Source organism: Parasteatoda tepidariorum, chromosome X2 (genome assembly GCF_043381705.1).
Source record: "Parasteatoda tepidariorum isolate YZ-2023 chromosome X2, CAS_Ptep_4.0, whole genome shotgun sequence".
In the NCBI taxonomy this organism is placed as follows: Eukaryota; Metazoa; Arthropoda; class Arachnida; order Araneae; family Theridiidae; genus Parasteatoda; species Parasteatoda tepidariorum.
Window position 1 is genome coordinate 23,878,985 of NC_092215.1, and position 13,988 is coordinate 23,892,972.

The 13,988-nt window shown below is 28.9% G+C and overlaps 1 protein-coding gene across 5 annotated transcripts in view; it reads left to right on the top strand.

Moving 5' to 3' along the window:
• The window catches only part of LOC107455086 (protein SERAC1), a 47,630-nt gene extending 39,579 nt beyond the window's left edge, over positions 1-8,051 (top strand). For 3 of the 5 annotated variants that reach the window (XM_043056312.2, XM_043056318.2, XM_071188221.1), the window contains 2 exons: positions 3,283-3,420; positions 7,836-8,051. In XM_043056312.2, the coding sequence (XP_042912246.1) occupies positions 3,283-3,420; positions 7,836-8,023 (326 nt within the window). In that variant the 3' untranslated portion in view covers positions 8,024-8,051. The remainder of the gene's footprint in view (positions 1-3,282; positions 3,421-7,835) is intronic. The other 2 variants (XM_043056324.2, XM_071188219.1) reach the window with 1 other exon arrangement.
• The last annotated feature ends 5,937 nt before the right edge of the window (positions 8,052-13,988 follow it).

Below are 13,988 nucleotides of genomic sequence, written 5' to 3' on the forward strand. Positions count from 1 at the left end.
TTATTAAATTGTTCTGAAGAAATCTGATGTCATTACTACTCTGACTAAAGTATCAGATAACTTATAAAGCAATGTGAAGAAGAAGACATTTATTTTCAAATCAGCATACAACTTAAAATGTACTTCATTGATATATCTTAAAAAAGATCAATATTTTGTGAGGAACAAGAAAATGGAGAAGCACACTTGTCCTTATATAATCATTCTAAAAATATTTTTAAATCAACACTCTATCTTGTTTCCCTTACCCCCAAAATATAATAGAAATTGCTTATTCTGAAACAGCAGTAATGCATGAAAAATTGTAAGAATAGAAAATGTTTTGCAAATTTATGGTTAAAGGCTCAAATTGGATTGTTGCTGTTTTGTTATTTCAGTTTTAAATAAATCATTCATTGAAAATTCAATTAGTAAATCAGAATACTTCTCTGTAAAACTTTTTGTATCTTTACTTCTCATAAATATGATAAATGTAAAAAAGGCTCCTTCACAAATTTTTTCTGTGATTATAAAACATTGCATTTTTAAATTGAGAACTTTTTAAGAGATTTTTGTATACATTACTGCACTTGAATAAATAGCACTCCCCTTTTAGGATGCTTATGTTTTCTATTGAAATCATACCTTATCACAATTTAATCCCATAATTAGACACCGGTTTCTAAGCATCAGATGCAAGATATAAATGACTCATAAAAATGAATACCCCCTCCTTTTTGTTTATATTTAAAATGTTTTCAGATTTTCTGGACCGGGATTTAATTAATAGGCTAGTTACTGTCTCTTCGTTCAACCAAAATCTTTCTCGTATCAAAAATAATAAGTAAAAATTAATTTGATTTTTCCAAGAGCTTAATGCTTTAACTTATTTTTATTTTAGATGCCCAGCAATTAATAACAAGTTATTTTTTCCTTGAAAAATAAGAATGATTAAAATTTTAACATTTTCCACTGTATTTAACACGTTCACGCCAGGGTGACCCAATAAATTTCATTTTTTAGTTTTTTTCTGGGAATAATGAAAATCCTTAACTACCAATTGTTTTTAACGGATGCAATTTTTATATAGAATTGCTTCTTCACCGTGATAAATTTCCTTACAGGGAATGTTATTGTTGAGAATAGATTAACTCCTCCCAAATATTATCTAATATTGAAATAGTTCTTCTACCAGTATTTTCTCTTTTCCCGTACCAGTATTTTCACTTTTCCCGGCGTGAACGTGTTAATGAATAATAAAAAAAAATTTCTCATGTTTTTTTCCTGGTGTATGGTAACTATGAAAGTTAAATCGATAATCAAAGTTTGTTTTTGTTTTAAATCTATAAATACTTCAGTGACAAATTACTATGCGCTTCATAAACTAATCCAGTAGTTTTAATATGTTAATATATCAATCATACTTTGAAGGCAAAAAGAAAAACATTTATAAAATTTGACTTATCTGGATGTGGTTAGCCTAAGGTTAAAAGTCATAAATTTTAAAATCATTTTAACAGGTTACGAACCAAGTGAAATTACACAAAACTAATTATGACAAATTTCAAAAAATATCTGCAGCGCCTTTAGTAATAAATTTGATATCTACAAAGTTTTGTAATGAGATAAACAAAAATATCTATGCCTGTTTAAATTGCTGTAGACTTAGTAAGGTATCCTCCAAAAATTATTAGGCGAATTTCAGCAATACCATTAGTTTCTTATCTGTAATTGATTGGCTATGTCGAACCTACAAACAAATACTAATCGTTATCATTCTAAATATTATACATATAAAATTATTAAGTGATTAAACTAAGGAGAATAATTGAGCCAACAAAAGAAATTAATAGAAAAAGATAAAATATGTTTGAAAGTTAATTAAAAAATTCCTTTGTTTAACTGTTGTTTACATTAATTATGCTATTTCATTCTGATAAGCCTAAAATTCTATGTAACAAATTGATATGACAAAGACTTTTCATTGAATAATATTTTGTTCTTTTAATTGTTTCTAGAAATTACTACTAAATGAAAATTTTATAATTTAGAATTGTTTAAAACATAGATATTGGTTTAAATTTAAAACTTAATATTTCTAAATTGCATATTTTTTTTTAGGTCGGTGGAATTCTATGAGAAAGCTATTAAAAAACTAAATATTTTTACGCTCAAAATTAGAAATAAGTATAATTAGCTTCTTGTAAATCATGTATTATTTTTTAATTAGTTCTTAAGGCATAGAAATATTTTTAATTAATATTTAATAATGATTCTTATATGTTTTTAAAAATGAAAATGCACACAGGATTTGAACCAATCGTCTCTGCATTACGGATCAACTGCGCTTCCCACTACACTAATTTCGCTCTGTTATTTTTTAGGAAGTTAATAATAAACCACAAATTATTGTAATGTGATAAGAAATATATTATGTGTTTATTTTAGTAATTAATATGATTTGTCATCGCTTAGATCTAAGTTCATATCAAAAGAATACAAATCATTTAAAATGCATTTTATTTTGTCTCATTTGTCTTATTAAACCGATTTAGAATTCTCGTTTCTGCTGTTAATTGAGGAGAATTTCTGCTGTTAATTGAGTTTTCCATGTGTATACCACTTGCTTTTAACCAATATTTTAAGTATTATTTTGAATAATTATTTAATTTTTCAATAAAAATATAAAATTTGCTAAAAGAACAGTAAATTAATCAACACCTCTCTTCATTGATTACTATGAAGTTGAAAGACTGATTTCTAAAATTACTCTCACAAACCCGTTAATTTAATAAAATAACTCATCAGATCAGTGCTCAATATCATAGGAGATCACAATCCCACCAAAGCCTTGTAAAATTATATTTAAACTATTCAGGCAGATATAATGGTAAATAAATAGTCTTCTTTTGACATTGCATAGTTTTCTACCTAAGAAATATTGGAAATGTGTTAAAATTTATAATCTACTTAGGACTCTCCTTGCTCAGATAGCCATATTGGATTTTAAATACCTTTCAATGGTCAAGGTGGGAAAACCAAATGACGCATAAATTTCATGAGTCATGATAGAAACTTTTAAAAAAAGTTCTGTGAAAATTATTCTTTCTGAGTCATCCTCAAAGATTATTGCTTCGTTGATTGACAGGAGTTCCCAATCGTGGTGCATTTATATAATTCATGTGACTATATCTTACATCCAATGCATAGAAATTGGTGTCTCTAATGCAAGGTATAAAATGACTCAATATTAGTGTTAACACATATATAAAATTTAGATCATAAATTATGATAATTTTTCAGATTCCCCATTATTACTTTCTTTGCACAATGATTTTATGAAGATCGTTAAGAACAACAACATTGGAGTTTTAAGTTTTGCTGAAACAAAGAAATCTAAATGGTTACTGAATTGGGAATTGGTTTCTAAGGAATCAGCATGTAAGTCAGTTATGTAATATTTTTAAAGATTTTGCGTTTATGCATTGCAGTTAAGTATCTAATAATTATTAGCAGATATTTAATATGAGAATAAATTTCTTCTACAGGGTATCTGCATACCCAGAAGTCATTGAAAGTGATGGATTTAGATCTTGATCAAAATTTATCATGGAAAGTCATGATTTTCAGTGATAAATACTAAATTTCCTTGAAACTCTCAGTTTATCATGGATTTTTGCTATTGGAGTCCTTAATAATGTTGCACAATTTGATAATGATCACAATTTCTCTTCACATGATCTAAAAATCACACGTCATGATCTGTATTCACATTATTTAAAGATTTCCCATTGAGATTTGTATTTACACCGTTTAAAAATCACATGTCTTGATCCGCTTTCATGAGATTTAAGAAATCCCACAACATGATCCATATTTGTACCATCTAAAAATTACTACTTGCGAGACACATTTGTACGATTTTAAAAATTGCACATTGTGATCCATATTAGTGTGTTTTAAAAATCATTGTGCAATCTCTATTTGGGCTATCTAAAAATCTTATAACCCAATTTGTATTCACGCAATTTAAAAAGTACATATCGTAATCCGTATTTGTGCGATTTAAAATAAACCATCGCAGTTTGTATTAACATGATTTAAAAATCACATGCCATGATCCGCATTTGTGCAGTTTAATAAAATCACACAACGTGATCCAAATTCATACAATTTAAAAATCACAGATCTATATATTTTATATTATTTAAAAAATTCCATGTGGTGATTTATATTTGCATGATTTAAATAACAAACATCGGGATTCGCATTTGTACGAATTAAGAAATCACTGCATATTGCAATGTAATTTAAAAATCATACATTGTAATTTGTATACACATGATTTAAAACTCGCACATCACGATTTATTACATAAATAATTCATTATATTCAGTATTTTAAAGTGAAATGTTTTAAAACAATAAAAAATTTCCTACAAGTACTTTTTGACAATGCCGGTTTTAAAGCTTTAAGTTAATATTTTTTTCTGTTTATGATTTGAAATTTATTTTTTTAAATTTAATTTGTATTTTCTTTATATATTGAATATATAATTAAAATAAGGCTTAAAATATTATTTTCCTATTTATACTCTATTTGATATGAGCGTCTCTTTTTTTATGATACATATATATTTTTTTAAGATTTCATATTTATATCAAATATTTAGAAATTTTTTATAATAGAAATATATTGTTTAAAAAGAAAGCACACAAAATAAAGATTAGATAGTTTAAATTTTTTTGTGTTTAGTTGCAAGAGTGTTCTTGCTCTTAATGCAATATAATTTAATAATCATATAATTAATATATTTTATTTTTATAAAATTACATTCCTTGAAATGATATAAAACTTTGTATACCTTAAAATGCAGAACCTTCTCTACTATTCTTAATTTAAATAATTAATGATGAATAATTATAAATAATTATTAAAAATTATTTTTTTGCATTGAATTAACGTTGAATAAACACATTTAATAAAATTATGTGCAAAAAGTTTTCAAATCGCTTCAAAAGTTCTTGAAATGGTGAAATACACAAAAAGTTAATTTAACATTAAAGAGTCCAAACTTTCAACCTGTTTTTTATCACAAGATGCCAAAAAAAAAAGGCACCACAAAATGAACTCATCCATAATATTTTTATCTTTAATTTCTGCTGTTATTATATTTATTTAATGTAGTAATTTCTATGAATTTGATATCATTTCAGAAAAAAAGGTTCATTTGAAATCTTCAGGAATATAATATTTTTCATTGTCTGACAGTGTGTGGCATAGTTATTTGTCGTATTTATTTTAACTTATTAACGATTTAAATACCTAATAAAATCATGAAAACTTAGGCACAAATAAGATTTTTAAAAATAGGCCTTGCAAACAATATTTTTACTGGTGTATCAATTTTCATTCTTCTCATAATTTATCTAAGTATTTTCTAAAATCTTATTTAAAATTCATATGGCATAAAAAAATCCAAAGTTTTTTCCTGTCTGTGTTTTTTAAATTCAATATACAATCCAAAATCATGTCCCACCCTCTTAAAGAAGGCTTTTAGGTGGAATACATATCTTTTGAGGACTGTAAAGTCCTACTATATGGTATCGTTGTAGGCTGTGATATTCAGTAATTTTGAACGTTTTTTTTTCTTGCTATATTCGACCTTTTTTGCTATTCAACCTTTTTTAACTTGACATTGCTATTAAAGCAGATTAACAAAATAAAGCGATTCCATTTTTTTTCTTCTAATTATATTGCAGAGAAATATATTCTAATTATATTACTCAAATATTGCAGAATAAAACCTAAGAAATGCACTAAGCTAAAACATGTTTTTCCACTTGAATCGTGCACGAAGTTGCATTTTGATGAATAATGGTGTGAGTAATGGGTAGATGATAGCTGTATGAATCCTGCTCAACACAGCCTCATTTACATTTGTTTTAATTCAAAATAGTTTATCTCCCACCCACATAGTGGAATCTTTTTTTGAAAAATAAAAGGGTTCAAAGAAAAGAAAAAACCTATCGAACTGTTCTAATGTATTCTGTTCAAAGATTCTTTACTCAATAAGAAAGAATATTTAACTTTCTTTCTCAAATATAAGATTTAAGATCATTTTTTCTATATAAATAAATTTCAGAAAATCAAATAATGATTTAAAAAAAACATTTCTTGCAACTGCTAGAGGAAACCCTATCCTGGGTGCGCCAAACTATAAACATACATAAAGCTCTGAGTGCAGCATTTACTTTCACTAAACTAAAATTTGATCTTTTATCTTTTTAGTCACCTTTAAAATATTCAAATTGTACCCCATAGAGTCTGCTGTCACTCTACATTTTGAGCTGTTGTATTATGCTGCTCAATTTGTTTTAGATAAAATGTAAAAATTAAGCTTGTGTAACAGTTTTTGCTACTGTAACATTTTTAAGCTAAAAACAAATTCAGTGAATTTTATTATACTTACACAAGTGAAGAGATAACTATTTTTAAGTTATTTCCACTTTTTTGCTTACAAAAAACGAGTCTGATATTCCAATGGCACAGATAAGGTATTTGTCCTTTTTGTTCACACAGGAGCACTTCTGTTGTGTATAATGTAGGAAAAAAATTTCTATTGCGAGCAAATTTCACTAATTCTTAACTTACTATGATTGATCTGTTTAGGATCAAAATGAAATTTAAATATTAGTTAGAAAGTATTATTTTATTAAGTTATTTGATGTATTTACTTGCAAAATCTAAGATTTTTCAAGTAAAAATCTGTTTTGACTGAATATTCAATTACATTATTTGCTGCCATATTTGTAAAAAACTTAAATTTTTCACCAAATTTAGTAGAAAATTTTAGTTAAAAATTTAGTCTTAAATGATTTTTAAAAAAATGATGTTTTTGAAGTAAATCTAGTTATATACTAAGCATCATTAGTTACTGAAACTTCATTTTGAACATATTTTTCCGTAAAAGATGAAATATACAAGTCAGGACTTGTACAGCTTTTAGTTTCTCTTATTACCACTCCTGTTAATCTCACCACTCTTTTTCTGATTAATGAAATATTAGTGTATGGAATGTGGCTATTGATAATAATGGCAGTTTAATAAAAGAAAATGAGTGTCATTGTCTGGTTTACCTTATGCTGATGTTTTTTGTTAAGGTTAAGTGCCATTGCGTGGTATACATGCATACTTTAACAAACTTCAATTAATTACATTGACTATAACATCTAAACAATGATATTTCATCCTTTTATTAAAATAGTTCAGGTATTTGATAAAAGCCATTTTATGGAAATCACCCCACATAATTATTTTAACAGCAAGCTGAGGGATATGGTCAAATCTCCATTTTTGTAGTTTCGCTGTGACATATGTAATAGACAACATAAAATTTTAGGTTAACATCTCTGCTTATTATATAAAGCTATTTTACTATAAAGGTATTTTACAATAGTATTATGGCTCGTAATTGAATTAATGTACAAAACAGTTCTGCAATAGTGATTGATAGTTGTCAATTAACAGGAAATTAATTATTTAACAGATTAGTATAACTACTTTTGTTTATTTTTACTCAAGAAAACTCAATTTCATCATTTGTTTGCTACAATGTTTCAGTTCTATTTTTTACTCTTTGTGCTGAAAACATTTTTTTCTCCATAACTCTCTCTTAGTTTCTGTAAAATATGTCATCATTTATCTCTGTATGTTCTTTATATGTGCTATTAACAATATTTAATTCTATTTTTCTCTTATATTAGTTCATACAGACTCACTCTGGTGTGCAATTTTTTATTCAAGTTTATAATTTTTATAAAGCATAGGAACTAAAGAAATATTATCTTTTGCAGATCCTGGATTTGGAGAATTCAATCTTCTTCCTGTTGATCATTTAAGTACATGTAAACCAGAGTCCCGAGATTCAACTGTTTATCTTAAAATTAAAGGATTTTTACAGCAACATATTCCTATCAGAAAAAGTGCCTCTAAATCGTATTTAGAAACTGAACTAAAAACTTATATATGTTTAATACCATAAAATTGAAATAAATATGTCATAAAGTGCATTTTCTTTTCTTTGCGTTTTGGAACTTACTACAAAATAATTTGAACTGGTAGATCTGCCAACATGTCCCCAATATTTAAGTGGTAGCATAATTTAAATTTGAACATTTGAATTAAAATTATTTTGATCACTTTAATATTTAAATAATTTAAAGATTTTCATTGTTCTCCATAGTAACATATTTTTCTTTTAAAATCATGTCCTTCAAAAGAAGTGTCTCTTAAAAACAGTTTCTGATATCTCTTAATTCTTCTAATTTTTGAAATTGTTTCCAAAAGAGAGAAGTTATATTCCATGTTAACCTCTTAATAGTTCTCTAAAACATTAACTACTAGCTATTTGCTATAGTGAAATTTCAAGTTATGGATAATGCCCTGGTTTATAAGGGGCAGCCCAAAAGTCTTATTTGGGGGCATAAAAACAATCAGTGGCATACATAGACTTAGGTGCCCCCCCCCGCAAGATTTAAAAGTGCACCCTATTGTAGACTTAAAATTTTTTTAAAAATTATAATATGAAACGAACACAATGAAGATACAGGCATTTATAATCATTCATTTAATTTAAATTTTTATATTTTAATAGTGATTAATAAAGAATGAATTGTGATTTGAGGCAGAATTTAGAAAAAGTACTAAATTGGAACATTGTATAAACTTATCAACTTACCACACTAAAATGAAATTGATCTCAAAAATACAAGAAAATAACTCACTATCTTACAATATTTTGAAAAACGGTGGAATTTAAATGACTAAGTACATATATAACTTAATAAAAGCAATTTGGGATCACGAAATAATTCCTGAGGAATGAAAAATAAGTGTGACCTGCGTAATATACAAGAAAGGCGATTTACTTGAATGCTCTAACTATAGAGGTATTAGCTTGCTTTGTACAAGCTATAAGATATTTTCAAATATTTTATAAAACAGACACTCTCCAATTTGTGGAAAAACTGGTTGGAGACTATCAAGGTGGATTTAGGAAAGGAAGATCCACCACTGAGCAAATATTTAACATTCGGCAGATTCTGGAGATGACTGAAGAATTTGGAATAGATACACACCATCTTTTCATTGATTTCAAAGCTGCCTACGGTAGCATCAATAGAAAAGCCCTCATTGCAGCCTTGAGCGAGTTTTAAGTACCTAAAAAGTTATCTAGACTGATATGCCTGACACTAAATGAAACCAAAACTAGGGTCAAAATACAGAATAATCTATCAAGCCCAATGGTAATAAATAATGGTGTGCGGTAGGGGGATGCATTGGCATGCCTACTCTTCAAGTTAGTTTTAGAAAAAGTAATAAGAGATTCCAACAACATCAACGGAAATATTTTTAATAAATCTGTTCAACTGTTGACTTTTGCTGATGACATAGACATTATTGCTAGAACACCTATAGCACTAAGACAGGCTTTTATTTCTTTATAGAAAGCGGCTCTCAAGATGAGCCTGAGAATAAACGAGAGTAAAACTAAATATTTGCCCTGTACTAATATAAACTTCAATAACACCCATTTAAAAATTGAAGAATATAAATTTGAGGTTGTTGACAATTTCATTTACTTCGGTTCTGTAATCAACAATAGGAATAATACCACAATGGAAATATAAAGAAGAATTACTATAGCCAATAACTGTTTTAACGGAATTCGAAAATACGTAAAATCTAATGTAATTCATAGAAAAACAAAAGTTTTATTATATAAATCTCTTATAAGATCAATCTTAACACATGCTTGTGAAACTTGAACCATATCTTGTATGGATGAGGCTATGTTGGGTACCTTTGAGAGAAAGGTCTTGAGAAGTATTTTTGGAGGAATTCAAAAAAATGGTGTGTGGCTTAGTAGATCAAATCTAGAGCTTTATCCCTCATATAGTGAACCTGACATTATTAACCTTATTAAACGACAAAGATTAAAATGGGCTGGCCACGTTATCAGAATGGACAAAGACCGTACCACAAAAAGAGCTTTCAATGCCAGACCAGTTGGGAAGCGAAAAAGAGGCAGGTCGAATTCGAGATGGATAGATGACCTAGAGAAAGACCTTTTGGTCTTAAAAACTAACAATTGGAAAACACTCGCAAAAAAAAGGTTAGTCTGAAAAAAACTTCTTGAGAAGGCCAAGGCCCACCCTGGGCTGTCAAGCCATTGATTATGATGATGATATTACAATATTTATACTTAAAGTTTAGTTTAGAGATATATTTATTTAAAAAGTTAATTGAAAAATATCTTATAAAAGAAAAAAAAAATTTATTGTAATTCATATAGTAGGGTTGAATGCTTAAGTAATTAAACATGTTGACGACAAATTCGATAATTTTTATTAAAACAGTGCATGAAATTAAATTCTTTTAAATATGTATAATTCTTTTTTATTACCTTAATTCTTTTAATTATTTCTTTTTTTATTAGTCAACGTGGTAATATATTTGCATGTAACACAAAAATTCATTTAAAAAAAATTAATTGAAATGTGCTTCAATTAAAGTAAAAAAATAAATATTTTATAGAGTGACATAAATGTCAACTAAATATTTTAATTCAAGAAATAAAGGTTTTAAGATTTTTTTAAAAAGAACAATAGGATTATAGCTCAAAATAACATAACATTCAATTGGGATACAGTTCAGTATTTTACATTTATCTTTCGTGCATTATAAGAAATTTTATGAATATTAAATCTTTAAAAACAGTTTTTTAAACAACAAAAAAGTAGAAACAAAAGTTCAAAAACAGTAAGCAGTTTAAAAGGAGACATTCAAATTTCACGTTTTGTAATTCAAAATTGAAAAGGGAAAAAAAATTGAGAAATAACTGTGTGACAATGAATCGCGAATCGTATTATAGCACCGTATTAAAAATATCAGGATTTTTGAAACCACGTAGAAAAGTGTAGTAATAACTATTGAAAGAATGATAAAGAAAAATAAAACAATAATTTAAATTTGCGATGAAATCGGCTCAAATAAAGTGCCCACCGGAAATGCACGATTTGAGTGTGGTATTAATGCATATTAAAAATATCGGGATTTTCAAAACCGTGTGAAAATGTATATAACCGCAGAAACGACGGGAAAATAGATTGGCACAAAATTGACACAAATAAAGCACGTCGAAATTACTATTTTCACGATTCGTTATAATATCGTATTAAAAAGATAGGGATTTTATTTGAGAAAAGCGCATAAATCCGACAAAACAGCCTTCCAGCTCGATTGAAAAGTCACTTGGATTAACTATAAAATAATGGACATAAAGATCTACAAAAAAGATTAATAAAATTCGATATTCACGCATCATAATTTTGCCGTATTTAAAATATTGGGATTTTTAAAACTGGAAATTCGTAGTGTTAACCACCGAAAAAAACTATCGAGAAACTACATTGATTTAGATTTGGCGCGTCACAGACTTAAATCCAAAGAATTTCCCATAGTTTTTTTATTTTTTATTTTCCAAAACAAATTATAATAGGTTTTTTTTTTATTATTACGTTCAGGAGCTGCCATGGGCAGCACATCAAGAGTTTTCGGGAAAAGTTCATTTTTGTAAATTTCAAATAAATTCTTTTATCTGAATCAGTTTTATAAATAATATCAAATTACATTCATATAGCTATTACATTAAATTTCCGTTCAATTTCGGGTAACGAAAGAAGCTTCTTTTTCATTTATTTATTTTTTGTGTGGTTTTTCCGTGCTTTTTTTATTGTAAGTTTACCTGTGAAAATACTAATTCTGAAAAATACTTTCACAGACTGTTTTTTTTTTTCCTTCTTTTTTTACATGTCTACTTTTAATCGAAATTCCTCTCCATTGGTACAAAATTAATCTATACAAAACCTTAATCAGACCAATTATTCTATACGGTAGCGAGACCTGGGCAATTAATAAAATAGAGGAAAATAGACTACTCATTTTTGAAAGAAAATCATTCCGTCAATTTTTAGAGCAGTTAAGGAAAATAATATTTGGAGAAGTTTATATAATCATGAGATATACATTAAATATATCCCCTCTGCAGAGGATCAAAATTGTGATGGCATGTCTTCGGATCATCCTGAGGGATGTTTCCCAGACCGTCGCCAATAGCCCATTGTGCAGCTCTAGTGCGGCGTAAATGAACTACAACAACATTAAATATAGGTTACCTAATATTTTGAGGGTTATTAAGGCCTACAGGATCAGATGGCTGGGGCACGTTTTTCGGCGTAAAGATTTGGAGCTAGTCAAAAAACTTACTTTTTCGAAAATTGAAAGAACAAGAAGAAGAGGGAGACCAGCTACAAGATGGTTGGACAGTGTTGAGAAGGACTTAAAATTGTTGGGAATAAACAGGTTGAAAAATCTATCTCAAAGTCGCCCTGCCTGGAGGCAGCTAATTGAGAAAGCCTTGGCCTGCACAAGGCTGTAGTGCTGACGAAGAAGAAGTCCACATTTGCTTAATGTCTTTTCCGAGGAACAACAAGTAATAGTGTTGTTAACAGTTGATCTTCCTACAAATTTGGGACAGTTAGAGAATTGGTTAGTTTTATAAAATTTTGTAAATTCGTAGGTATTTTTCCCCTCATTTATTATCTTTGGGAAAATCCTTTTAGTCTGCATTTGGTTACAGAGCCTCAGCTTTTACGCCTTCTTGCAATATGGCGCAGGTCATGAAAGGAGGCTTTTTGGGACCATTATAAATTTGATATTGTTTTTGTTAATAAATTTTTGTTAAAAAAATTAATAAATTTTTGTTAAAAAAATTAATAAATTTTTCGATATTTAAAGAAAAAAGATTAAATTAAAAAATTTATAAAGTGAATAAAACATTAAAATATGAATATATAAGTAAGTTATTATGAAATTTTTCTAACTTTTTGAGCAGCAAAATTGTCTATTAAACAAAAAAAATCCAAAGAAGTTGATAGATATCACTCAATAGAAATGAGTGCCAAAGATGAAAGGCGGCCATTAGTCATCATTGATTTATGTTTTTTTTCTATGGAAAGAAGCACCTATGGCAAATCTCGAACTGGTGCCCTTTCTGAAATATTTAGATTCCCTTTCTTTTTTTTATACAATACGAAATAAAAACATTGTTTGAAGTATTTAACACTTTTAGGCAATATTGTATACAGCTTGCATTGTATTTAAATTAAGATAGATTAATAAAAATTCTAAAAACTAAACTCAGTGGCGCGACAGCCCATAGAGGGCCAAGACCTACTGTGCCCATCTCAGTTTTCTTGACCTTGGGCTCTGGGGTGCAGAAGCAGATGTTCCGGTAAGGTGNGGGCTCTGGGGTGCAGGAGCAGATGTTCCGGTCAGGTGGTCAGCCGAACGCGGATCCCCCAGTGTTTAGTTCCCAAGCTGTTGTTGTTAATTTACGTCACACTAGAGCTGCACAATGGGCTATTGGCGACGGTCTGGGAAACATCCCGGAGGATGATCCGAAGACTTTCCATCACAATTTTGATCCTCTGCGGAGGGGACGGCAGCCCCGCTTCGGTAGCTCGACGACCTGCGCGCGAAGTCCAGCACTTTACGGTAGCACAGTTTAACAAGGACCAATACCGCACACCCTCGGTCCCTACGCAGACTGATCCAAGTGGTCACCCATCCGCACACTGACCGTAGCCAGTGATGCTAGACTTCGGTGATCTGCTGGGAACCGTGTCTTAACGATCAGTCTACTGCGGGACTTCAGTTCCCAAGCATGCTTGGCACTCATTTATCGACACACTGAAGGGATGAAAGGATGAGTCAACCTTGCCCGACCCGAGGATCGAACCCAGGACCTGTGGCACGGGAGCGCGATGAAAATTAACTTACTATAAAATTATCCCTTTTTAATTGTAATGCATTCAAGTGTATTCAAAATCACCATTGGTCAGGAATAAAAAGTCTGTTTTATCATATGTATGAAAGATATTGTG